Source organism: Trichomonas vaginalis, chromosome VI, assembly GCF_026262505.1.
Source record: "Trichomonas vaginalis G3 chromosome VI, whole genome shotgun sequence".
NCBI classification, from domain to species: Eukaryota; Parabasalia; order Trichomonadida; family Trichomonadidae; genus Trichomonas; species Trichomonas vaginalis.
In genome coordinates this window covers 11318333-11345245 of record NC_067208.1, presented here as the reverse complement: position 1 = coordinate 11345245, position 26913 = coordinate 11318333, and the positions used below count along the sequence as shown (strand labels likewise).

Sequence of the window (26913 nt, the reverse complement as noted above, 5' to 3'; positions counted from 1 at the left end):
AAGTATAATTTCATGGGTCACGCAATTCTAAGATATGATTAACATCAGATGGAATTAAAATCACATCAGTAGGTCGAATCAGAATGAATGTTCGATCAACTTTATCGAATTCAAAACCAATAATTGGTAATTTGCTTTCGTATATCAAAGCAGGTTCTTTCTGACAATCCAATTCTACAATATACAAAGACCAGTAGTCAGTGATAACAAAGATTGTGTCGATTCCAATGATTTCTAGAGAAATCCAGAATTTGATGTTGAATGGAATGTTTATTGATCTCCTGAAGAATCCATTCACAGAGAAGACATCAATCTTGTAGTTATCATAAGCAACAACATCTCCTATCGATGGCATGCATAAAACCTTTTGGTAACAACATTTTTCGTTCTTATATTTGTTGATAAATAATCCATCAGAAACGTTGTAAAACAAAATTTCACCATTTTCTAAACAAAAAACTAACAAATCAAAAAGAGAACTACTTGATAAAGAAATCAAGCCGGAATAACAATAAAACGTATTCTTCTGCTGTTCACCATCATAAACAATGATCTTGTTATCTGATGTATATTCAACGTAATATCCATCATTGAAAATTTTCAAAATTCGTGATGGCAAATTTTCTGTTTTTGATGGCGACAAGTTTGTATCATTAAGGAATGTTTTCGTCTGTGATTCTTGGTTAATTATGATAAACGTGTTCTCATACTTCGTAATCAATGAATTGTCAGGGATTTCAAGATTTTCCACTTCGGAAAACTGAATTTTTGATTTGTCATCGAGTTCAGAATACAAAATTTTCTTTCTTTCAATAATAAGCAAGAAAATTTTTGAAAATGGATTGTAATAAATCCTGTTTGATTTCTTTCTGAAAGAGATCTTTTTCTCTGTCATTATTTTTGGTGTTTGGTCAGGAGTTTTGACTCTTATTTGTCGATTTAATGAGTTTTCTATCCATTCGACAACTTTATAAACAGTATCAGCACTTTCTAGCTGATTTAACAAATGATGGCTTACTTCTGAAGGGAAGTTCTCATCAATTGATTCTGGACAACAGAATATTTCTTGGCAGGAAACACCATAATTATCAAATCCTTGGAATTTCTTTGTTTCTTTCTGATTTTGTTCTTCAATAATAAACTCTTTTTGTGATTCTTCTTTTTCTAAAAGATTTATCTCTGAATTTATTGGTTTGATGACGAATTGTGGAATTGAGTCATCTTCAATAGAAATTCTTAATCTTGATTCTTCTTCTTCATGTAAATTTCCATCTAAATTAGCATCTGTTTTCTCTGCAAGTTCTTCAACAACTTCTTCATTGATTTGTTCATTTTCTCTTTCTTCATTTGAATTCACATCTTTTGTTTCTTTTTCTTCAGAATAAACTAAATTATTATTTTCTCTTTCCTCAGTTGAAATTAAATCATTTGTAGATTTTTCTTCTAATGGAATGAATTCATTTGTTTCTTTTTCTTCAGATGAAATCACTTCTTTTATTTCTTCTACTTCAGAAGTAGCCAATTCATTCTTTTCTTTCTCTTCAGATGGAATTTCATTTGCTTGTTTTTCTTCTTCAGATGAAACTAATTCGTTATTATCATTAGATGAAATTACTTCTTTTTCTTCGGAAGAAACAAATTCATTCTTATCAGATGTAACTAAGCTGTTGTTTTCTTTTTCTTCTTCATTTGAAATTGATTTGTTTTCAGAAGATGAAACAATGAGATTTTCTTCTTTTATTTGAGTTTCATCTGTTTGTAAATAGTTATTTATAACAGATAGAACAGTTTCATCTTTGATTGTGTCTTTGTAAATAGACAAAGGAAATTGTGGATAGTTCTTGAAAGAAGCGAAAGTTTTTCCACAAATAAATTGGTAAAAAGTAAGGAAAGAAAGATTTGACTTCAAGTTTGCTCCAAATTCATCTGTTACTTGTTTTCCTATGTTGTGAATAAAGAAAGGTAATTTAGAAACCATCTGATCATAGACATCTTCCTGATCAAAAACAGCCAAATACATCTTTCCATTTTTCATGATAAAGCTCAATCCACTTCTTCCTGAATAAAAACAATGTCTTATCAAATCAAAACTAAGAGTTTTCTTGAATTTCTGGTTCTCGAAAATGAATTCATTCTCGAAAACTAAACTATCGCATTCAATACAAATGTCACCTTCTTTGTAAAGTTTACATTTCAATTGAATTATGGCGGTTTTTGTAGATCTCACAATTGGTTTCAATTTTTTATATTTTTTGAATCTTTTCATTTTGTTTGCGATGAAAGTCTCCGAGATCCAGTTCTTTAGAACGAAGTTAGGTTTCACGAGATCATATTGGTGGTTAATGAAATTGATTCTTTTATAAAACTTGAGTGATTTTTCGTCTTTCATCTTCAAAAGTTGGTTCAAATCATCAGATTCCATTTTCATCTTCTTCGAAACATTGTGGAGCTGGTTTGCGAGGTTGTTTACGAATGAATTCAATCTCATCGCTGTCATCTGCATCTCAGGAGTTGTCGTCATCTCTAATTCTTCTTTGATTTTTCCTAAATCTTTGCTAATCATGGAATTTAAGTGTAAAAAGTGACAAGGATCAGAATTTCTGACAAATTTAATTGCACTTTGAATGAAATCCGTGTATTTAGAAGATTTATGGTTTTGCAGTTTCATGGCGGCTTCCATTTGTTGTATCACGGACTGTGCAACTAAATCCATTTTTGTGAAAGGTGAAATGACAAACGATAGATAATATTTGGTCGGATCAAATTTAATATCTTTCAGATCGTGGTATGTTCTTATTACACTTTCTCTATCAGCAGCGAACTGCAACAGACTTTCTTTGAAAGGAGAATTAGAAAATTCATTTCTCAATTTTTGAGACAAACTTGTTTTTCTCCATTGGAAAAACATAGAAAGAATTGATCTTTTCCAAATATCATTCATCAAATTCTCATCAATAATTTTCGTGAAGAATTCATCAAACATTGTTTTGATCAACTCTATTTTGCACTGTAAAGAATCAACATTCATTCTTAACCCAATTAATTCAAAAAGTGACAAAGTTTGATCAAAATCAGAAATATTGAATTCATACATCAAAATTTTTGATATGAAATAAATCATGTCGTTTCTTAATATTCCTTCATTCATTAACGCGAAGATGCAAGGCCATAATTGCCAGAATTCCAACTGTTTTATCATCTTTACAATCTCTGTTTTCTTCGTCATTTTAAACAGAACTTTTGCAACATCTTTTTGAACTGATTTTTCTCCTTTCATGGAAATCAATGTCGCAAGAGAGTAAAGAACAGGAAATTCACTGACATCGTCTATCAGCATTTCGCATGAAAATGAAATAGGAAGTTGATAAGCCAATACTTGTGATCTGATGTAAAAATTTTGGCCGGAAATGAAAAAGAAACTTCGCAAAAGTGGACTTAGAAGCTGTCTGTATTGTGTGAAATTGACGGAGTGAAGGTATTTGACGTATTCTTGGCTCTTTGGAGCGAAATCAAACAAAAGTGCGGATAATTTTAAGAAATAAATTATTAAATCTTGTTCTTTGGAGGAAACTGCGTTTTCTAGGACAGATATGATTCCATCTTCTTTATCTTCTGTTTCTTTGTATAGTTCTAGTAGAAATGAGTTGTATTTCTTCAGAAAATTTTCAATATTAATTTTATTTTTTTCTTTTTCTTCGTTTTTGATGTAAAAAGCTCTTATTATTGTTATTATCTTCCTAAAGAAACCTTTGGACGTGAAGATATCAAAAAACTGTGGGAAACATCTCACAATTATGAAATCAAAAATTTTTGAAATTTCATTTTCATTTGTTTTGAAGAAAAAGTCATGATTGAACAAGACATCAGTGAAAAACGTCATCCTGTCTTCATCATCATTGAAATTACTGCTTAAATAAAATAAACTTTCATAAATTTTGAAATTAAAAATTTCAAAAAGTGACATAATTAATTCAAAATTTTCTTTTTTGAAATTGTAGATTGTTTGAAGGAAATATATGAATATCAAGTACATTTCCTCAGTCTTTGCAGACGTTTTGAGCATAGAACAGAGCTTTTCAATGGGAAAATTTCTGATATAATAATTTATTGAATTAAATGAAGGACTTAACAGCTCATTATCGATTTCCTTGATGTTCATTAGGTTGTTGAAGTGATATTTGTACTCAGGGAAGCAAAAGAATGGCTGTATCTTGCAAAATTGGTAAGAAAATCCCAATTTATATGATAATTTGTGCTCATTTTGCGGAAAAACTGATTTATGGAACATTATGTTAGTCAGATATATATAATGGTACTTCTCGTAGTCAGATAATTGTTCCAAATTGTTTTCTTTGTTGGAAATTTGGAAAATTAAAGAATCATTTTTGAATTCTTCATAAGGAATCGCTGAAGAATGCGCGTCAAGCTTGTTTACGTATGTTTGGATCTTGTATTTATCATCAATCTTCTTTAAAGCCATTGTAAACAAGTTCCACTGATTCATATCTAATTTGTCATTGATTTTGAAGGAAGAAACCTTTGTGACTTGTGATATGGTCACATCTATGACTGATTCTGATATTCCGATTCGTATAAACTCTTCTTCGCCAACAAATATTTTGAATAAATCAAATTCAATGAATTTTAATCGTTTTACAACAGATTCATTCATTTTTATCCAGAACGATATCGAAAAACCATTGTCAATCAGGTCATTGAACATGGCTCCGTCATAAATTACGTGATTTTTCGGAATTAAAGGGTGAATGATCGGCATTTTGATATTGCATGAGTCAGTGATGGATTTGATGTACTTTAGAGAGATATTTTCATAGTTTTTGTAGATTTTTTCTGGAATAATCAAATCTATAATTTCATTTGCGATTTTTAAGGAACAGGACGTCTGAGTTATCTTTATTAGATATGGTATTGCTGTACCAATGAATATTTTCTGGTCAATTGGCTGGATTTCGCATCCTTTGAAAATTATTTTTTCTTCATTAGATTTTGACAACGAAATAATGATACTACATAGCGAGGAATCAGCTAATTTGTTGATGTTATCTTGTGAAAAGTCAGCTAATTGATTCAAAATCTCAAATAATTCATTTAATTTATTATTTTGCGAAGAAAATGAGAAAATCAATGGTATTGTTGATGTATTTTCTAATTCATATAAATGCTCTTCTAATACTTTCTTCTTTCTCGATAATAAATAAGTCATTTTGTCAAATGAAATAAATTTGTTGAATAACTTCGAAAAAACTGAATTTTCGTAATCGTAAATGACATATTTCGGATCATTTATGATGATATTCAATAAAACGTCAAAAAGTTTCGAAACATAATCCGAATTTTCGCATTTTTCAGCAATAGGGAGCAAATTAGCAAATAAGGAATGTGTCATTGACATTAACAAGTTCGAGAAATTGAGTAAATCATTTAAACAAGCTAAAAATCTGAAATTCATATCAAAATTATTTGAATTTTTCATGATATTGCATGCAATCTTGATAAAATTAGCAGCATGTGTTGGAATAACTTCTTTGAACTTGTCAATTAACAGATTTGAAAGAGTTTCGTGGAAATAATCCATCGAAAAAATGAAAACTATGGTGTAGATACATGATTCTGAGTTTAAATAAGTTGTAAATCCATCAGTGTTGGAAGATATAAGTGAAATCAATGAAGAAATCAATAGTTGCTCTAAACAAAATTTTGATAATTTTTTATTTGACTCTGAAGTAAATAATTGTGCGAAATATGAAATAGAAGGAGCTATATATTGTAAATTTATTGACTGTGGGTATGTAACAGAAAGGTTTAGACCTCGAATTAAAAATTCTGTTAAAAGATATGAATTTTGAGATATTTTTTGTACTGATTCGTTAACTAATGACTTGTCATTACTTGTTATAATTGATTCTACAATATGTTGTCTTATGAAATTTAATAAGTTGTTATCTGCGTCATTATCAAATATGGAAAAGTCAGGTGTAAAGTATTTGGTAAATAATGAAGTTAAAATGGTTTGATCTTGGTAAATAATGGAAGAAAGTAAGCGAATTGAATCATTTTCTTGATCTAGTGAAATTATTTTGTCGAAAAAGTTCTTACGTGTATTTTCATCTAGTTTATCTGCATTTTCTGATATGAGATTTAATAACTCGTCTGAATTTTGTATATAACGGTCAAATGTTAAAGATGTTGCTGAATTAAGAAGTTCTTGTGGATTTTCTACGATATATTGTTTAATGTCGACGATTTCCGAATAAGAATTTGTGAAATTTGTTGAAGAATATTTCGAAATTCTGGAAGGAATTGTTTCGAAGTCAGAAATTATGGATAGTTTGTTAATCCACATTTCAATGTTCTCTATGATTGATGATTCATTAGATTGTGTTATGTCTGACTCACTTTCCATAATTTTTTGTCAAAAAAATTTGACGATTTCAGATCAAATGTTATCTGAATATAGATCGATTTATCTCTCTCGAAGATATGGAGTTGATTTCAGTGAACACATAGAAGAAATACAAAGTATTATGACTTCAAATTCAAATTCTATCAAATTTCATATGGTTTTTGATAGTTTTAAAAGTAAAATATATTAATATGATCAACAAATATAATATTTACATAACAAACACGTAATAATAATTTAGTTAATCAATCTTTTTGGATTTTCGAAAGCAATTCCATACATTTCGAATAAATCTATCATCAAACTCTTATTGGTATTATGGTGTGAGTCAAGTTGAGTAAATCTAAACTCTGACATCGGAGAAATCGAAAATTTTATGTCAAATATCGATTGGAAGCCTGATCCATACAAAGAATTATCATTTTCAACTATGTCTATTTGAGTCCATGAATTTGATGAAGTTCTGACCTCCAATTTCCAACTTTTTGGACAAAAACTGAGATTTCCAAAAGCAGAAGATTTAATGGCATAATGAGTCAACTGAAACTTAACAGTTTGGAATTTGATGATAAAAAATGGATTTTTCTCTGATTTTGAACAAAAAATGTTTTCTCCGCTTTTTTCTTTAGAAATATTGGAGATATCGAACTCTTTTCCTAGAGTGTCAGATGATCCTAAGATGAATGGTGTCTTACTTCTTAAGATTCCATTAAATAAATTCGATGGTTGAGGAGAAAACACGATTCTCTTACTTTTATCATTACTTACAAAGTATTGAACGTTTCTAATAACATTTGAACGTATTTTGTTTAAATCAAAAGGTTTTTCTGTAAATTGTTTTAATAAGAACGATTTTGAATAGGAAAACGTAGATAAACTTTGATATTTTGCTGAATCATATTGTATTAAATTGTCAACTAGTTGTAATTTTCCTCCTTGATCGATTTGTAAAAATTTGGAATTTAAAATTTCTAAAATTAAACCTGGTGGTGCTTCGAATAGGCATGGATTCTGCAAGTTATTTCGTAAATTATAACTCAATTTATTAATTATTTCGTCTCTTTGTTGGTTTGCATTAAAAAGTTGAATTGCCCATCTAAAATTATTCTCAAAAGTATTTGTTTCTTCACACACTTTCTCTGTAACTGTTTCAAGTTGTGTTATATGTAGAAATTTTGAAATAAAATGAAGAAATCTGCAATTATGAGAATCTATTCTTATTTTTTGGCCATAAAGTGCATTGATGAACTCATTGAAATCACCTTCAACCGGTGGTATTTCTAATTCGTTATTGAAATTTCCTTCTTCGAAAATTCTATGAACAAATGGAGAAACTGTGCATAAAAGGAAACTATTCACAAAATAATCTTTACCTCTATGACTGAATTTGAAATCATTAAAGGTTGAGCAATATCGAATATTAGATAAATCAATCATTCATAAAATTTGAAAAAATTTATATTATCAAATTCACCATTTATTGAAGTATTGTCACTTTAATAGATATATCATGTCTAAAAGTCCTAGAGCAAGAAAAGAAATTGTAATTGAGATTTTTTAACGTCTTTGTTCTATTTTGGGGATGAATGTATATTTTTCTTCCATTTGTTGTCTTAGTGATTTCGAAAATTTTGAATCATATCATTGATTCAAATATTCCAAATAATTTTAAATGTGTTTGTTTCTTTAAAAAGTATATATATGAAAAGAAATTATTTATACAAACAATATACATAAAAAATAAAACTTAAATATCAGTAGTTGGCTCTTTGACAACTAAGCTATCGAATCTAAACATTCTTAAGCTGGACTTCTTTGGAATCTGTAGTCCAGACATCTTTCTAGCGAGTGATGTTGATTGGATTTCTCCACCGCTTTCGAGTTGTCCTTTCAAGAAGGAAATTGCCTTCAGGTAACTCACAACTTTTGCATCACAATCTTCTTCGATTTCGAAGATTGAACTTGTTATGACAGTAAATACTCTGAATACAACATTGATCAATCTATCAACTGATTGTTCGAAAACAGCTAATCCAACAGCATCTTTTCTCTTCAAATGTGGCAATAAAAAGACTTTGGAATCAACTGCAATATCATTTTCAGTCAATTTCTCTTTGAATTCGAGGAAATCAATTTCTGTTGGTAATTCAACTAAACTCTGTACATAAGTATATGTTGCTGGGCCAATACTCATTGATTCTGGATCGAATTTAGATTTAGTAATCATGTCTGATACTAATTCCGGTAGATATTCTTCCATTGAACACAAAACTAAATCATCAGCAACAAATTTCATCTTATAGTTCGGATCTTCATCAGTTTTAACATTGTAATTCACGTGTGTTCCATAGAAGAACTTGATTGTATTGACACCAAGCAATCTCTTAACAGAGCATTGGTTTGCTATCTTCATAATTCTCTTCTTCAAGCGTTCTCTGTTAACAGAAAATGCAGGGTGAATTGAAGCAAATGGTTCAAAAGCTGACAAATAAATTGTTTCCCATGTACCTAATATTTGTGGACTTCCTAATCTTGGAACAAAGAAACTTGCGCAGATATATGATTTAGTATTCAATGGCAATGCTTCAATAGTTCCTCCATTACTTACAAACTTCCTTATGAACTGATCTGTGTTTGTAAAACTTGATGTCAAATTCAAAACCTTTGGCAAATCATTTGTAATTGATTGCTCCAATAAACCAATGAAATTAGGATCTTCGATATCTTCAGGAGACAAAACATTTTTATTGGCAATAAGTTGATCAATTAACGTGAAATCATTAATACCATACCATGCACAAGTTCCATCAGGTAATCTCAATCTCCAATTAATTATTTTCTGCAGAGAAACGCATAACTGTGTAATTGTTTTTACCAAAACCTGTCTTTCATAAATTCTTTCTGATGTTTCGAATGTTTTCAGGCCGGCGCTGTTCAACAATCTCAAAATAGACTGTCTTGTATCAAACATGATGTATTTGTTTGGGGAAGGAGCCATAATGTCTGCTCCCATCTTTTCAGAAACATCAATCAAAGAAATTTTGTTGATTTGAGGGAAAATAAATATTGGATGTTTGTTTGCAATCTGTTTGATTTTTGTGATAATAGGGATATCCATTGAGAAGATTTCTTCTAAGTTAATATTATCAGGAAGATTGAAATGTGTTGGCATGATGTGTAAGTTCAAATCATTTTCAGTAAACTTAGTAATTAATGTTGTAACATCAGTAGGAAATGAATTATGTGTGAACAAAACTAAAGTTGTGTTTTTGTTCGCTAAATATGACAATCTTCCAAGTTCTACAGAGTTATAGCTATTAATGAAATGCACTTGTACATGAGGAACATCAAATGAATTAGCTGTTGTATCTAAATTCTTTTGTTCATATTTAGAAATAAGATTATTATGTTCTTTGAATAATTTCGCTTTGAATTTTGTAACAATTACAAATGTTCTAAACTGTCTCTGTATCATTCTTGCGGCAGCGTTGTTTCTCATGATTGCTCTGATTTGTCTTCTAGCAACAAAACCTCTCCAAACACTTTGTATCATGATGGCAGCATTGTGTTCTGCATCTGGACCATCTAAATGAATTAATCTCTTGTGTTTCTTGTGATCTAATGGATCTAAGAAACATCTCTCAATCTTTGAATCAGAAATCTCATCAAGTTCGAACCTTCCAAGTTCTGCAAGACGTTCACAATCAACAGTTTGACGAGAAATTCCATTTTGTTCACAAAAATGTTTCAACATATTCAACAAAATTGTCATTTGCTCCCATTGCGAAGCATAAGCACGTCTGAATGCGTAGTAATCTTGTGATTGAAGTGGTTCTCCATTGATCAAAAGGAATGTAAGTCGACGTTTTGTTTCAAGATTATTCTCATCTTCAGGTTGTGATGGTTGTATTGGATTAATTGGTTGGGTGTTGTTCATATCAAATAATGGAGATGTATCAGGAGTATCATCAAGTACGAAATTGTTGTTAGGTTCAAATGGAATTTTAGTCATATCGCCAACATACTTAGAAACAGTCAAAAGACCATCGAATTGAGGATTGACGTTATTCTTCTTGATGTATCCTGTATCAACAAGTCTTTCAACGCCAAATTTGTCAATATCATCATTTGTTACTGGAGGAGGAGTAATTCCAGGGTCATGACGATCAACAGGGTGTAAATGAGTTACTAAATCTGGTATTTTGCGTGTTCTTTTCATAACCATTTGAGTTTGAGGTCGATAATCAAAAGATCGAAGTGTTGTTGTAGTTAATGGCTGTATTGCTTCTGTTTTAGGTTGATTCATAACAGAGGTTGGTCGATATGAAGTTGTAGGTCTACTTGAAATATTTTTATTAGATGGTAATTGAATTTTTGGACTTTTTGGTTGTCTTATTGGGTCTACACGAGTAATTGTAGTTTTTGGACGTCTTGCTGTTGATTTTTTATGAGAAACATCATGATGTGTTATAGCATCCATTCTTAATTCTGCAGGTGTTGGCGTATTCATTGGTAATACTCGAGATTGAGAAAGCTTGGCTCGATTAATTGCTTGTGTTTTAAGCCTTAAGTCTCTTTCTGCTTCTTCAAGTAATTTTGAAATTTGATTTTTATAAAATTCAGCATCATTCGGATTTTTTTCCATTTTATCTTTCAGCACGTCTATTTCTGTTTGAAGGGTTGTCAATATATTAGAGACATCCCGCTGATGGATATCAACAGGATTCATAAACGTGCACCTTTTATGCAGAATATATGATTTTAGAAAACTAATGGGAATAAAAAGACATATAATTAATAGTTTATATCTCGAAATTTAATAATATCATAAGAATCTGGTTTTTAAAAATCGAATCATTCAATTTATTGGTGATTTAAGAAAATAATCAACCTAAAACAGAAGCAATACTTATAACTATGATATATGCATCTTGTTGGGCGAAACTGGGGTCCGAAGGGAGCCAAATTCACCGGAAATTTTTTAAGAATTGCCAAAATGACCCCAGAATTGCCAAGTCTTCTAATTCATTTGAGACAAAAACTTATTAGGGGTTCAGACCGACCATCTTTTCTCAAAGTTTGCCTCAGTGAACTTTGTTTCTATGAGAATCACTATTGGCACTAAGGCAAAAGCCATGCCACATTTGGAGGATATCTATCTACACAGAAACAAAATCAACAAACTTCAGATTAAATATCAAAAACTAATAATATTACAATAAATGGGATTCAATTTTAGAATTAGATCGAAATAAATTTATAAATTTTGTCATTATTAATCTTTTAATTCAGAGGGGCAATTTAAATAAGCCAAAATGCAGATTATTATTAAAATCAATATATCCAGAATGGTCATAAAACCGTCATCTTCTGATCTACGACTTAGATCATATGCTTGAGAATTCTGTTTTACATAACGATTTTCATACTCTGTTTTACATAATGATATCTTTTTTTCAACTGATATTTCAATAAATTTATCAGCTTGTTTAAAGAAAATCTTTTCATAAACTCAGTCCAATCCGAGAATTCTTAAGAATATAAATAAAAATTGACCATTATTGCTTGTTAAGAATTTCATTAAATCTGATCTTTTTTTGGTAAAGCAAACGAAGCGTGAGTCAGGGCCATCGTAGTCAAGTCCATCAAAATATTTCATTTTGCTGGCTTTTTTTTCAATTTCCATATAAAAATTTTGGAATTTTTCCTCGGCCTCTTCATTAAAGACGTATTTTTCTTTCAATAGATAAATAACTGTTTCATTTTCATCAGCCGAGATATTTAGAGGTTCAAATTCCCATGATCCGTATTTAAAATTGTACCTTTCTTTAGCTCTGCGTGGTATATGGTCATCCGGGTCTGCTTTCTCCATTGCATAGTATGAAACCAATGGCTGCTGAGAAAGAAATGAATTAACATATTCTTCACTATTTGTATTGCAAATCATATCAAAGAAAGTCCTTGATGCATTCAATTTGAGCATATGAATAATGCATGTAATACATATATATATAATATGGTCCCCCAATAGAGAATCAGCATGAGATTCTAATTGTAGAATTATGATTTTTTGGAAATTTAAAAAATTATCAAAATTCTCTCTCAATTATTTTCTGAATTTCAAACTCCCTGATATTTCAAAGTCGTCAGAAATTTTATCAGTATGGAATATTTAGTATAATGCACAATATCTATCACATATGAAAATCACAGTGGTAAAAAGAATTCGGAGGAAAATCACATGTGGTAAAAAAAAGCAGAGTGTAATTTTTCTCTGAATTCGATACTTTTCACTATTAACATCGTGAAAAATTGTTACTATAAAATACACTGTTTATTGGCAATTGTGACATATTTACATTATATTATAAGGTAGTCACAAAATCTAAGTAGTGAGGCTCTCAAAAATTGAACCGTACTCCATATAAAATTTGTGTACCCTCACTACTTAGATTTTGTGGCCTTCAATTGAGAGGTTAGTTTTGATAGAGCACGTTATAAAATTAAAAGGGAAAAATAAATAAAATTTAAACATTTAATTATATATAATGTAAGGAGTGTAATTCCAAATTTTCTAAAAACTATTCAAATTTGAGCATTTTTTTGGAAATAGTAAATCTAATATGTACATCTAATAACAACATGATTCATCACCTTTTCAAGCTCTGCAGTCAATTTTTTGAAATTTGATTGAAATAAATGTAGCAAAAATTACATTTCATTAGGGAATATATGAGTTTCTCTGGAAACAGGCTGATAAATTTTAAATTTTGTCCAATCAACATGAATGCATTGAGAAATTTGGATTGATTTTCTGGTAGAATCTGGAACAATTCAACCATGTATAAATGGATCATGTAATCATCATGAAATGTTAGTGTTAGAGTTCAAAAGAAACAGAATGAGTGGAAATCAAACACAATCTGAATAATTTTAAACGTATACAATCTTTAAGTTTGTATTTTGAATTCTACATATATGATTGTGTAATTCGTTCTTTCAAATTTTCGGATTCAGGCATGCTTTGATAAAATTCATTCCCAAAAACGTCAATTAACAATTAAATTTAGTGTATTTTAAATATATATACGTATTATATTTTATAAATTATATTAAATTCGCAAAATTTTAAGTTTTAAACAAAAATAAAAAATCTTCAAAATATGAAATTCTGCATAGGATATTAAAATTTACATGTTAGCAATTTTTTTGAATTGCTTTCAATTTTCATATTGAAATTTTTCAGATTTTTTTCTGAAATAATAAGCAAGAATATCAACCTAAATAATATTAAATTCCATGCGTTAATTTCCCCTCAAAAGTCATTGACCGCCTCTCAATCTAGATTTTGTGAGTACTTTAGAATACAAAACAATAATGTACCTTTCCCTAATGATTTTATAAAGTTGTTTTCATATTAATTATTTAGATGTTTACACACAAAAAAAATGTGATAGATCCAGATCTCATCACCCATTACATTTTAGATCAATAATGAAGATATAAAAGTTATTATATAAAGAAAGAATAACATAAAACATTTATTATAACAATAATAATTAAAATAGTGTTGGTTTTTGTGGAGATTCAAGTGCTTCAACTTTCTCTTGAACTGTTTGACCGCTTGAATTTTCATCGTGATCTAATTCTAGGAAAACCATATCAGCATCTGAAGGACTCGAAACAATTGCTGTATAAACAACTTTTTTGACGTTCTTCTCTGGAATTCCATCTCCAATTTCAACAGCATCTTTATAAGAAACAACGCATTTCGGAATTTTTCTAGATGAGCTAGCATCATAATCCGAATCATCAGAATCATTAACGCCTAATTTCTTCAATCTCTCGAGTTGTTCTTCGAGTTCTGTCTTCTGTTTCTTTCTTCTTGCAGGATCTAATGTATAAACTTTCTCACTTTGGGTTGATTGAGAAGACAAAACTAATTCAGTTGTTTTATTATTGAAATCTGATTTAGAACTCTTCAAAATTTTCTTCATATTTTGAGTAACTATTGTTTCATTTTGTGTTGTTATTTTCTCTGTTTTCTGATTTATTTTATTCATCTGACTAACTTTATCTTTGATCATTTCGTGTTCTGGAATAACAACTCTATCTTGTGGTCCATCAAATATTTCACTGTTGATTTCTTCTTCTTCAGAAAGTAATTTATCAGCTTCTTCCAGTAATTTGTTTCCTTTTTGCATGCTAATAGAAATTTTTTGTCTGTCGTTATTAAACTTTTGATTTGTTTGTGGATCTGATGGTGTAGATGCTGAATATGTATCAAATATTGTTGATGACTCAAGTTTGATCTGTTTTGGTGACTTTGCCCAACTCTTTTCTTTTCCATACCTTAGAATTGAATCAATTCTTGATGAATAGCTGCTTCCTGTGTATTGCGGAGATTTGTTGCCTTTGTCTAAGAACATTTCAGTTGTATCATTGTTGCTATCATTGTAGATGTCGCTGAAATTGTCTGGTTTCTTATTTTGATTGGAAATTTCGTTCATTTCATCATCTTTTTCGTATCTATCAAGTAAAGAACGAGTATAATTAAGATATGCATCATCTGTTAGCGAGTTGTTACCTTTTTGTTGTGATTTTTCTGGTAAGATAATTTGAGGTTTTTGTATTCTTAGGACTCGGGCTCTTCTTTTCTTGTTCTGGCGTCTTTAGAATATTAGAGTATCTGGGTTAGCAGGATTTGGTGTTCTTGGTGAAATAAATGGTGAATTTGTTTTTGTTGGCGAAATTGGAGTTGTATCTATATGTGCAGGTCTTCCTTTCGATAATTTTGGCTCTCTTAATGTACTGGATGATGGTTTGATCTGGGATATCTTGCCAGATTTTTGATTTGTGAGTTTTGACATTATATTATTTGCTTCGTCAATAAGATCATTCTCGCTATCACTGGATTGTGGATTAGAAGAATATAAATCTTCTGAATAGTATTCTGTTGAGCTTGGTTTTGAAACTTTTTCTGGTTCAGCAATTTCTTTTTCTTTTTTGCTGCTTTTTGTACTCTTTGGAGTTGCTTGCGTTTCTGTATTGGATTTTGGACTCCTTGGTAGCGTTTTTTCTTTATCAAAAAACCTTGTACCATCAAGGAGTTTCGAATTAAAAATAATTTCAGAAGGAGTTTTAAGATTCCTTGCGTTTTGGGCGATTGGAATTGAAAGCTCAAGATGAACATCTTGATGTCACTCTTCTTTAACGAGAATTGACTATTCATCTTGTTTAATTTGATCTTTTTTTTCATCAACAACTGCTTCGGGTGTAGAGTAATCCAAAAGCTGTCGCTTCTTTTCCATTTCAAGTATTGCTTGTTGTTCTCTCGCTCCTTTGCGCTTCTGTGATTTATAATACCAATATGAAAGCCAATGATGAAATATATAACGTCTTCTAATTAAACTGTATTTATGTTGTGCTTCAAATAGTTCATATTTATTTGGAACGATTTCTTTTCGCTTATTCGTTTCATTTTCGACTGTTTTTGCTCTGAAATTTATTTTACCATAGCAAATAAAGTAATTCTTGGGCTTTTACTATCTGACCACGAGAAAGAGTTTGTGTTGCTGAGCTTCGAAGCCGTACTTCCTTCTTATTAGGAGAAACGTTACGTTTTCTTTTATTGTATGGTTTATAATTAGAATAATTGACTGGAGATGGTGCACGTGGCTTAACTTGCTCGAGGATATTATAAGCCATTTGAATTTTCCCAAATCATTGCTTGTTTATTATAGGTATTTTGAACATACTATCAATATGAACTCACCTACTATCCCTCTATGATTTACTCGGATAGTGCTGCTATATAATGGGGAAATTGCTTATTCATGCTTCATCCAAAACATTCAAATTTAAAAAGTATCCATCATTTAATAAGCATATTAGCACAAACATGTTTGAACAATATAGAACCAAACATACAGAATTAAGTCGATTCATTCAATAAAAGAAGTTTGACATTATTTTGCATGGGTATCAATATCAAGATTTCTGTTGATCAAGAAAGAAAGCAAGCCTTAGCACTTGATTTTGGTATTTGTGAAATGGCAGAAGAGCAACTCAACAATAAAAGGACCACTTTTGCAATTAATTTTTGCTTATTCTTTAGTTTTACTGCAGTTGTCACAACTCTAGCATACTTAATGTAACGTAAAATTCATATTTTTCCAGTTAAAATTGATGTCAGAGAAATTTATTAATACAATATTTTCAAAATGAAAACTGCCTATATTCATTGAACAGTCATGAGACATCTAGTAAATTTATCACAAACTCCCTGTTCCGTGTATTAAATCCTGTTGTACTATTTAAAATGCCACTTCATGTATCTTGAATATCGATATGAATAAAATAAAATATCATATATATATATATAGGTATATACAACTAAAATCTAAATATACACAAATAATTTATTTTTCTTTTATGAATTCCAAATCATTGGATGTCGGTTTCATTGTAGTAATGATTTGCATTGCTATACTTCTGTACCTTCGTAACTACTTGCACAATGAAGTTAAAACTCTTCAAAAAAAGAAATAATACCTAAATTTAAGATGCTATATATCACTATGAGTTAACAACTTGAATTAAAATCACTAATTGCAATATCTATTGATCAGTAATCATCAAAAATCATTAAACATTAGATTATGACGTACGAATTCAATTTCAATCAATTAAAGGTCTTATTTTTAGAGGATGTCCCTTCGACTGGATCCACTTAAACTTCATAATTATTGTAATTTATTATATGAATAATGAATTACAATAATAATAATGATTTATTCAAATGTTGACCTTGTTGTTCTAAAGCCAACTGATTACAAGCATTCGAAACTGATTCTTCTTAATCCTAAACCGATTCATTTTGCAGCATTTTTTGGAGCAGAAAAATACTATGATTAGATAATATGAATGCAAATGAAGAAATTACTGATGAATTTTCTCAAAATGTTCGTTATTATGTTGCAGTCGGAAGACATTTAACAATTTTGCATAAATTTTCAGATTTTTCAGTGGATATTTTATCTCACCAATTTCTATGTACCAGTTTTGCAATTGATCCAATGCTACTAGCCATAATCTATGGAATTTTCGATTTTGTCAAATATATTTGGTCAAAAGGTTATGATTTCTCACTAAATAGTGAAGAATACAGACTTAGCCCTTATTTTCATGCAGCGTGTGCATCAGGATATGTTGATCAATATCCCAAATTTGAAGATTACTTTTATATGTATATTATAGGAATGAATTGTTTAATGCATGCCGCTTCTGCCGGATCCCCTGATGTTGTTAATTATCTTATCAAACTTGGCATGGGTACAGATGATATTACCATAGAAGGTTTAACCGCAATTGTTTGTTCAGCAAGATCAGGTTCTTTATCATGTGTAAAAGCATTAATCAAAGCTAGTACCACGTATAAAAACTGTAACAGGAAATACAATTGTGTCGTTGAAGCAGCAACGCAAGGATATTTAGGCATCGTTAACTTCTTGATATAGGTATCAACATCAATGTCACGACAAGTGGTAAAATGACAGCAGCAATGTGTGCAGCACAAGCCAGAAGATTCGATGTTTTGAAGTACTTGCGAATGAAAGGTGCAAAATTTAATCCAGACAATAATTATATGAACTTGCAAAGAAACAAATTAATCTCACAAAATTGCCTAAGGATATATGCTCAGATGCAATCTTATTGCCAAATGTTGCTTTAGTTCGACATCTACTAGATAACTATATAGGTCTCAAAGATATTACAGATTTTATCCAAACATGCTTGATAAAGTTTACAAACAAAAGGTTTTCTCAAAGACATAAATGATATAGATCCAAGAAACTACGCAAGAAACTTAAAAAGCATCAATATCCTTGTAAGCATTGGCTGTGTATTGACAAATGCAGCTATCATAAAAAGATCAATAATTGAAATGATTGTAACAAAGACAAAAGATAAAAATCTTGCTTTGAAACTACTTGATAAAATTCTGATCTTGCTTTGTTGGAAAATTAGATCAGAATTTATTATTTACTAATCTCATCAATGTATTTAATCATGGAGAAGTTACTAAAGAAATTGTTGATATATTTATGGAAAGATTTAAATCACATTACAAAATTTTGAGACATCAACACAATAAATTGAGTGACCACCAGGTTTCACCCAATTAAAAATGGTACCAAACAATATATTCTGCAAGATATAGCGAAAAAATTTTGATAATTTGTAAAAAAGTGTAAACTTCGGAATACACAATAATATGTTATTCGGATACTATATGAAGTTGCAAATATTATTGCCACTCAAAAAATCACGATTTCAATTTTTCTCGAAATCTAATCTTGAAATGTATATTAATTTTACTACATGTAGCGTAACCTGTGTTATTATATTAGGAAAAAAAAACAAATCTATTTTAATAATATAAAAAAAAATTTATTCGTAAATGATCTAAACGATTAAAGAAAGATTTAGATTCACCAACTCCAAATAATGAAGAATAGTCAATCTTGGAGATCCATCCAATCCGAATAGTAAGCTGCAATTAAATAAATTTTTTTTGTAGAAGAATTGTTTCCCTGGTGTCTTTCACTACAGTAAGAGCATTCGTAAATATATTTAACAAATAATAATTTTGAAATCGATATTATAATTCTTGTAACTGCTAAGCTATAAAGGAAACTTATATAGAACAATAGGAAATCATGATGGAAATTCTCCTATTCTGGTTGGATGCTCTCATTTTTAGTTTGATATGACCCTGTTGCCCGTCACTTCCATTAAAAAAAATTCAATAGACGGAAACTTTAAAAAAACGAGTTTAAGCATTATATTATATGCTAATGGACTTTTTGCAATCGTCATTTCATCCAAAGTTCTATCAATTTCATTGAAAGGGAGGAAAATTTTTGCCTAGGCAAAAAAAAAATTATATCCCTTTAGGTAAATCCATGTGAAAAAAATACAAAGCATATCATGATACTTTTAGTGCATTATACAAACTAGATTCATTCGATGAGACCGTAATTGACAAAATTTTCCAAGATATCAAAATCAATTTGATAGAAACAAAAGTCTGCACGCCTTCGAATATTTTATATATTATTCCAGAAATAGTCCGGTTCAGATGCCAATATTTTAAGTCATATTGGTTTTTATTCAAAAAAGTTCACGATGAATATCAACCAGGTAAGTTAATTATTAATTCTGATCCATTTCAATACCTTATGTTCAAAGAATATGGAATTCCTTGCAATGAGGAGGTAATTGAAGAATGTAAAGATCTTACCATGGATGTTTATGAAAAAAACACAATTAGCAGAGCAATTATGGAAAATGACTTACAAACATTTATAAAATTCACTGAACTAGAAGACTTTGATGTAAATCAGCAGTTGCGTAGCATTTTCTATTATCTACCTATGACTTTACTTGAATTATGTTGCTATCACGGATCTGTTGATTGCTTTAAGTTGTTACTAAGTAAATTCCACTTAGAATTCAAATTTAAATGCCTTGGTTATTCATTTTTGAGTGGAAAACCAGAAATCATCAATGAATGCTTGAAGTATTCACTTCCAAACGATAAATTTGTATATGATCATTGTATGAGATGTGCAATTGTATCTCATAACATTGATTTTGTTTCATTTCTAATGAATGAATACAATATACATGTAAACTTATATGAGTGTCCAATATTCAATAATATTCAAGCATTTTTAGTGTACTTGGACCAAACAAAAAATATCGACGAATGTTTTGTAGAATCACCTGCTTTTGATTGTCTTCCTCTTTGTGAATATTTCTTATCAAAAGGAGCAGATATCAATGCAAAAAATATATTAGGAGATACATGTCTTTTTACTGCAGCCATGTATGGTGGTGCACAGCGTATAGAGTTTTTAATTTCTCATGGAGCGGATATCAATGCAAGGGATGATGAACAGAATACTCCACTTTTCAAAGCAGCAGTTTCAAATAATAAAGAGGCAGTAGAATGTTTACTTGCTCATGGAGCTGATGTAAATACAATAAATTCCTTTGGAGAAAATCCTCTGCTTTATTCATTTAAATCTAACAACAAGGAACTTGCAGCAGAAATTGCAGAAATTTTCATTTCCAATGGGATAGATTTCAATTTAAAGAATGAAGAAGGAATGACAGCCTTTCATGATGCAGCAGCACTATCCCACAAAAATACACTCGAGTTACTTATGTCACATGGTGTTGATATTTCATCAAAGAGCAGTGATGGAAAAACCGCATTTCATTACGCTACAATTACTAATGCTAGAGATTCATATGAATTTCTAGTATCATGTGGCATTGATGTCAATGCAAAAGATAATGATGGAAATACACCCATTCATTGTGCTACACTTGAGAATCACGGAATGTTTCTTCTTGTCACATCTTTTTTGAGTGACAAAAGTTCAAAAATCCAAAAAACATTCAAATATTTGATTTCTCATGGTGCAGATATCAACGCAAAAAACAATCAAGGAAAAACAGCTCTTCAGTTGGCCAGAGATCAAAACAATACATTTATGGAAAATATTCTTAAATCGCTTGGTGCTGAGTAAAGAATTAACATTTATTCTAAGAATTAAAATCCTTTTTTCAAATATATCATTAAAGGACTGTGTTTGAAAAAAATGATGATATTCCAAGAGGAGAAAATGAAGCATAATTCAATTTCTGCTTTGAGTTTTCTGCTGACATAACTGGAATTGTAAGGTATTAAGTAAGTCAAGCATAATGCACAGGATCAGCGAGTATAAGTATATCAAAATAAGTATTAAAAAAAATTAAATTATTTCTGAAAGAAGCTTTTACAAGAGGATGTTTTATTGTCGTCTGGAAAAAGTGACAAAATTATTATTGTCGTCTAAAAAGGTGACAAATTATTATTGTCGTCTGGAAAAGTGACAAAATTATCATTGTCGTCTAAAAAATAGATTTTTCAAGCATGTTTCGGTACCTAAATAAAGGAAGAACATCAATTCCATCTATGTATATAGTATGCAAACACGCATGATATATGGAGTAGCTCTTTATCTGGCTAAAAATCCTATTATTTGAAAATTCGCATTGTCGTCTAAAACCGCCAGACGACAATAATAATACCCCCTTTTACAATCTATTAAGGCTAGGGTATTTATCTTCGAGTGAGTTGTCTGTATTGGAGTTGAAATATTCTTAAATGCGCAATCGAATGTGATTTTGTTGTACCTAACATATATATGCATATCACATTCATAAAAGAAGTCTGTGACCTGTTCATATGAGATAAAGTGAAAATTCAGAAGAACTCCAGCTTTTGTAGATTCTACAATGCTGAGATGCTGATCTGTAAATGATGGTCGCATAGCAGGATTGAGTATAAGAATAGAAGGATCAAATCTAAAATTGTCAGTTTATTTGAGTTTTCTGTTGGCAGATTATTCTTAAAATAAATCAGCTGAGGATTCAAGGAAAATTTTCTCGAGGACAAACAGCGACAACTGGATTGCAGCCAGTAAGATTCCTAAAATAAGTTTGTAGCAACTTGATTTCAGATGTCGTATAGTTTGATATGTCGGCATATGTGAAGAAACGCGAAATCTGATTGATTGTTGATTGTTATATCTACTTTTTGACTTTATATAAAATATCGGAAGTTTTAAGTCGCACTAATACAATGAATAGCCTAGAATATAAATTTTTAGAATCTGCTCTTCATCAAATATTGTCGTAAGGCAGCAGTTTGGTTTTAAATCCTGCAATCAAACTTCAGAAAATAGAAATTTAAACTTATAATGCATTGATATTATCACATCATAAATATATTTAAATTTTAATTAAAATGAGTGCAACATTAGATTTGTTTTGATAATATTTACGCTCTTATAAATCCATGGCTGTATATCACTTCTCATTCACCGGGACAACTCAGAGCCAAACTTTACCTCAAGGAAGATATAAGTTCGAAGTTTGGGGTGCGCAGGGTGGCGGAATTGATACATCCCATAATTCACAGTCAGGTGAAGGTGGGAAGGGAGGTTATTCAATCGGTTTTATTAATTTTACGGCTAGCACAAAAGTGTTTGTTAATGTTGGAGGCGTTGGACAATATAATATTAATGGAAAAGCACTTGGTGGGTTTAATGGCAGCAGATGTGCGTGGGAAAATGATGTTGGCGAACCAGCGCACGGTGGTGGTGGAGGAACTGATATCAGAATAAATCAAAATGAATTATTAGCCAGAGTTATTGTAGCTGGTGGTGGTGGAGGTGGAGCCGAAGATCCGGGTCGTCATGGAGGCTGTGGTGGTGGTATTACAGGAAGAGGGAATACATCTGGAGATAAATATTACGGAACTCAAAACTCGTCATCTAGCGGAGGTGGTTTTTTTCAGGGAGCGCATACTCCCTATGAGGGCGGCGGTGGAGGAGGGGGATGGTATGGAGGAGGGACAATTGCTGGATCACAAACAGAACCAACTACAAAGTATGTGGGTGATACTCGTGGTGGTTCAGGTGGTAGCGGTTATGTTTATACTTCGTTCAGTGCTGTTTTCTACCCAAGCGGCTGTCTCCTCAATTCATCCTATTTCCTTGATAACGCAATTACCATTTCAGGTGGTGAACAGGTCACAGAACCGGAAGGAGTTGTGGGTATTGGTCATTCAGGAAATGGTTACGCAAGGATTACGTCAATTTCCATTGATAAGGTTGGAAAATGTTTAACTATACAAGTTGACTATCATAGATATGTTTTCATACCATTACTTATTGCTTTTATTGAAATTTTTTCCGTAATTCAACATTAATAAACAATTAACTTTAAAACATTGCTCTTTACCTATTTTGAACTATTACCTCGTAGTGTTTTTATTGAATGAATAATTTGGTGTACGTTTATTTATATACAAAAGTGACAAATTCAATCAAACATGAAAAGGGGATCACAAATTAAGAACCAAAAAACGTCAAAAGAGTCGACTGCCAGTAAATCTTCTAGATCAAGTGCTAATTCAACAGAAAAGACATTGGATGTTTTGACATCTGACGCAATCAAAAATTCCGGCGGCTCAAATGTTTTACAAGCGGAATACTACAAAGAAGTCGCATCTGCAGTAATGAATAGCAATTCCCCATCATTATATTTTGCAAAACCAACAATTTCTAAAATTCAATCAAAAGAATGGCAACAATCTTATTTATTCGTTATCAAATACCTCAAAAAATACGGAATGACAAATACTCTCGAAGCAATTCAACTTGAAAATCCGAAAGTTGCTAAAACATTAAGAGGAAATAAATGCCAATTTGTTTTTGATGAATTAATGGGAACTTCTGAAGACCTTGGTGATAGAAGTTTCCGCTACCGTGTTGATAGCTTCTTTGACGAGCACGGATTGCAACTTCCAGAGAATCCATACGCCTTTAGTATGAGTGATGACATTCCTGATGGAAGTATTCAAAAACGCCAACAAGTGAGTGGCAGGGCTAATATTGTTAAGCCTGTTCTCAAAGAATAATTTTATCATTTTTTTTTATTCTAAAGAATATGTATGTATTGTTTCTAAAATATCTCTTTATTTGATTCATGGAAGCACTAAGAAAGGTTTACATCAAGATATAAGTTTTTAAAAAAGCAAATAAAATAATACGACGATTGTAATATGTTTACATCTCTATAAAACTATATTTATATCTGTTGGAATGCTATCAGTGTAATAAACAGAAATTCATCAAAAGTGACAGCTCTCAATTTTTTAACATTTGTAAATTCTAAATTGAATGAGAAAAATGAAATAATACTATGCATAATACAATATTCTAGATTTAATTATAATTAGGAAAAAGTTAGTTTTGAGAGTACTTTTCATAGGCATATAGAATGAAATCTTCTGAAAAATAATATCACATAAACTCATATTATTTTCTAATATATAACTATTTTATATAAAAATCAAATTCAATGATCTTAAAAGCGAAGGATAAACCTCAAAATTTACGAATATAATGAGTGGGAATATAATGCTTATCTATCATAAAACCATATGAAATATCAATTTTTGCTTTACGCCTAATTTTTGACGACAATTAGCAAAAAATGTTAAATGTTAACACTCAGTCCATTTGAATATGAAAAATAAAATTGACTTTGATTAAATGTTTTTATTTATCATGCAATTCTTCTTGCGACCAAAGATTTGAATAAAAGTTCAAAAAATAAGATAGCTTAAAAAATAATATACGGTAGTGTTTACTAATAGATGAATAGTATATAAATTCTATTAAAATGGATTTGATCCAAAAAAATATATAAAATTTGATCATAAATAAAATCGTTTTAAATTACTTCTTCATTTAAATTATAACAATTATTTTTGGTTTTATATTTTTTTGGATCAAATCCATTTTAATAGAATTTATATACTATTCATCTATTAGTAAACACTACCGTATATTATTTTTTAAGCTATCTTATTTTTTGAACTTTTATTCAACTCTTTGGTCGCAAGAAGAATTGCATGATAAATAAAAACATTTAATCAAAGTCAATTTTATTTTTCATATTCAAATGGACTGAGTGTTAACATTTAACATTTTTTGCTAATTGTCGTCAAAAATTAGGCGTAAAGCAAAAATTGATATTTCATATGGTTTTATGATAGATAAGCATTATATTCCCACTCATTATATTCGTAAATTTTGAGGTTTATCCTTCGCTTTTAAGATCATTGAATTTGATTTTTATATAAAATAGTTATATATTAGAAAATAATATGAGTTTATGTGATATTATTTTTCAGAAGATTTTGTGTTCTTCTTCAAAATTTTATTTTTTTTTATTAAAAAGAATCTTTACAAAATATACATTTACTTTAATTAATATTTAAAAACGTGCTCTATCAAAAGTTCCAAAAATTCAATATTTTAGCTTTTCTGAGGTGTCACTTTTGATGAATTTCTGTTTACAACAATCAGCCATTTCTAGAATATCAGTCAAGTTAAAGTAAAGACCTTTCAGTCTATTGTATTTCAATTTAATTTCTTTATATTTAATTTCATCATTTTGTTCTTTATAAAACTTCTTTGAAGGTTTTAGACCATGATAAGCTTCACTAATGTTGTCGCACATATCACTTATATTTTCTAATATATCAAGTTCTAAAACTTGGTCGAAAATCTCGTCTTCATATCCATAATATTTCAGCATTCCAACGATATATTCCACACTCTCGCTAAATGCTTCGAATTCACTTGTTTGCATTAATTCAAATATTTTCACGAAAATTTTATTTTCACTTACGAAATCATGAACAACAATATCTGTTTGATGTCTTATAACTGAATTAATAACACTGAGTAATGGCCTGAGAATCTTAACTGATGAAGGTTGTTCGATGTTATCAAGACAAAATTGTCCAATTTCATCAGCTAAGAAACTTAAATATAAATCAGGTATTATATTATATGAGCGAGCTACTTGCTTCAATGCCAAGCATTGAGCTGATGGTTTAAAGCTTGATATGTATTTTCTAATAAAATTATAAAAAATCTCATAATTATCAAAGTAAAACTTACTGAGCACGTCAAAACAAGAAATGAAATAATTAATAGATGCAATTGACTTGTGACTTGATTTATTTTCGATATTGAAATTTTCCAAAAATTTTGGGAGTACGTTAGTTATAAATGATATCTGGTCTGATAACTTGATGAAAATTTGGACTTGTATCTTAAGAGTAGTACTTATAATTTCAAAATCTTGAAATTCATAAAATGGCGTAACAATCTTTTGAATTTCATCGGAGTATTCAGCTATTCTGTCGATAAACTGACTTTCTGCGATTACTCTGATATATTTCAAGTATAAAATTGGAATTTCTTTGTTTGCATTGTTTATTAGATCTATAAGTATGCCTTTTTCATGAATGCACTGAATATTTTCAAATGGGAACTTCAGAAGAACTTTAAGATATTCAATTGTGATTGGAGTAATTTCGGACTTAAGAAAAACCCATACATTGTTGATGGTTTGAGAATTTATATAGAAATTTGCAATATCATTGCTTGACTCTGCGAATTTGTAAAGAAATTTTAATGATTCAAGTGAAATCTCTGGAACTGAAAAGTTTTGCGAGTGATTAACAATAATATTAACAATTGTATCATCTATTGTAACATCTTCTGTTGAATCTACCATGTATTTCAAAGAGTAAAGTAACTTTTCATTTTCTGTTGGTTGAATTATTTCATTCATTGCAAGATCAACTGTAAGTTCGGGTAATTCTGAATGAATGGAACTCTCTGACAAAGGAAAAATTGTGGTTGAAGGAATAGTTTCCTTATCTATTTTTTCCATCTTGAGGAAAGCTGTCAGATTTCAAATCAATTTAAATTTTTATTCTCTTGGATTATATACCATGGAAATTAGTGAATGACAATTTCTTTGTCAAAATTTACAAAATCTTT

At 30.1% G+C, this 26913-nt stretch overlaps 11 protein-coding genes across 11 annotated transcripts, besides 2 other annotated features; 4 read left to right on the top strand and 7 right to left on the bottom strand.

Annotated features, from left to right (window-relative positions):
* Positions 1–10: 10 nt before the first annotated feature.
* TVAGG3_0846090 (A-type inclusion protein-related family) lies at positions 11–6424 on the bottom strand (the record flags this gene model as incomplete). The annotated part of the gene is made up of 1 exon (XM_001327603.1): positions 11–6424. One exon carries the CDS (start codon positions 6422–6424, stop codon positions 11–13), a length of 6414 nt encoding a protein of 2137 aa, XP_001327638.1.
* A 237-nt stretch (positions 6425–6661) lies between these two features.
* TVAGG3_0846080 (Potassium Channel Kv1.1, Chain A domain-containing protein) lies at positions 6662–7861 on the bottom strand (the record flags this gene model as incomplete). The annotated part of the gene is made up of 1 exon (XM_001327604.1): positions 6662–7861. One exon carries the CDS (start codon positions 7859–7861, stop codon positions 6662–6664), a length of 1200 nt encoding a protein of 399 aa, XP_001327639.1.
* Positions 7862–8151: 290 nt separating this feature from the next.
* On the bottom strand, positions 8152–11157 carry TVAGG3_0846070 (IQ domain-containing protein H family; the record flags this gene model as incomplete). The annotated part of the gene is made up of 1 exon (XM_001327605.1): positions 8172–11153. One exon carries the CDS (start codon positions 11151–11153, stop codon positions 8172–8174), a length of 2982 nt encoding a protein of 993 aa, XP_001327640.1.
* A 517-nt stretch (positions 11158–11674) lies between these two features.
* TVAGG3_0846060 (uncharacterized protein) lies at positions 11675–12507 on the bottom strand (the record flags this gene model as incomplete). The annotated part of the gene is made up of 1 exon (XM_001327606.1): positions 11937–12407. One exon carries the CDS (start codon positions 12405–12407, stop codon positions 11937–11939), a length of 471 nt encoding a protein of 156 aa, XP_001327641.1.
* Positions 12508–13965: 1458 nt separating this feature from the next.
* TVAGG3_0846050 (uncharacterized protein) lies at positions 13966–15512 on the bottom strand (the record flags this gene model as incomplete). Its single annotated transcript, XM_001327607.2, has 1 exon — positions 13984–14934. One exon carries the CDS (start codon positions 14932–14934, stop codon positions 13984–13986), a length of 951 nt encoding a protein of 316 aa, XP_001327642.1.
* A 75-nt stretch (positions 15513–15587) lies between these two features.
* TVAGG3_0846040 (uncharacterized protein) lies at positions 15588–16278 on the bottom strand (the record flags this gene model as incomplete). Its single annotated transcript, XM_001327608.1, has 1 exon — positions 15935–16132. One exon carries the CDS (start codon positions 16130–16132, stop codon positions 15935–15937), a length of 198 nt encoding a protein of 65 aa, XP_001327643.1.
* Positions 16279–17346: 1068 nt separating this feature from the next.
* Positions 17347–19647, top strand: TVAGG3_0846030 (protein ubiquitination; the record flags this gene model as incomplete). Its single annotated transcript, XM_001327609.1, has 1 exon — positions 17347–17943. One exon carries the CDS (start codon positions 17347–17349, stop codon positions 17941–17943), a length of 597 nt encoding a protein of 198 aa, XP_001327644.1.
* A 21-nt stretch (positions 19648–19668) lies between these two features.
* TVAGG3_0846020 (protein ubiquitination) lies at positions 19669–21027 on the top strand (the record flags this gene model as incomplete). Its single annotated transcript, XM_001327610.1, has 1 exon — positions 19669–21027. One exon carries the CDS (start codon positions 19669–19671, stop codon positions 21025–21027), a length of 1359 nt encoding a protein of 452 aa, XP_001327645.1.
* Positions 21028–22340: 1313 nt separating this feature from the next.
* TVAGG3_0846010 (protein kinase a regulatory subunit binding) lies at positions 22341–23255 on the top strand (the record flags this gene model as incomplete). The annotated part of the gene is made up of 1 exon (XM_001327611.1): positions 22341–23255. One exon carries the CDS (start codon positions 22341–22343, stop codon positions 23253–23255), a length of 915 nt encoding a protein of 304 aa, XP_001327646.1.
* A 123-nt stretch (positions 23256–23378) lies between these two features.
* TVAGG3_0846000 (uncharacterized protein) lies at positions 23379–23966 on the top strand (the record flags this gene model as incomplete). Its single annotated transcript, XM_001327612.1, has 1 exon — positions 23379–23966. The coding sequence occupies one exon, from the start codon at positions 23379–23381 to the stop codon at positions 23964–23966; it is 588 nt and encodes a 195-aa protein (XP_001327647.1).
* Positions 23967–24162: 196 nt separating this feature from the next.
* Positions 24163–24199: a mobile genetic element.
* Positions 24200–25330: 1131 nt separating this feature from the next.
* TVAGG3_0845970 (armadillo (ARM) repeat-containing protein family) lies at positions 25331–26814 on the bottom strand (the record flags this gene model as incomplete). Its single annotated transcript, XM_001327613.1, has 1 exon — positions 25364–26803. The coding sequence occupies one exon, from the start codon at positions 26801–26803 to the stop codon at positions 25364–25366; it is 1440 nt and encodes a 479-aa protein (XP_001327648.1).
* Positions 25380–25417: a mobile genetic element.
* Positions 26815–26913: the final 99 nt, after the last annotated feature.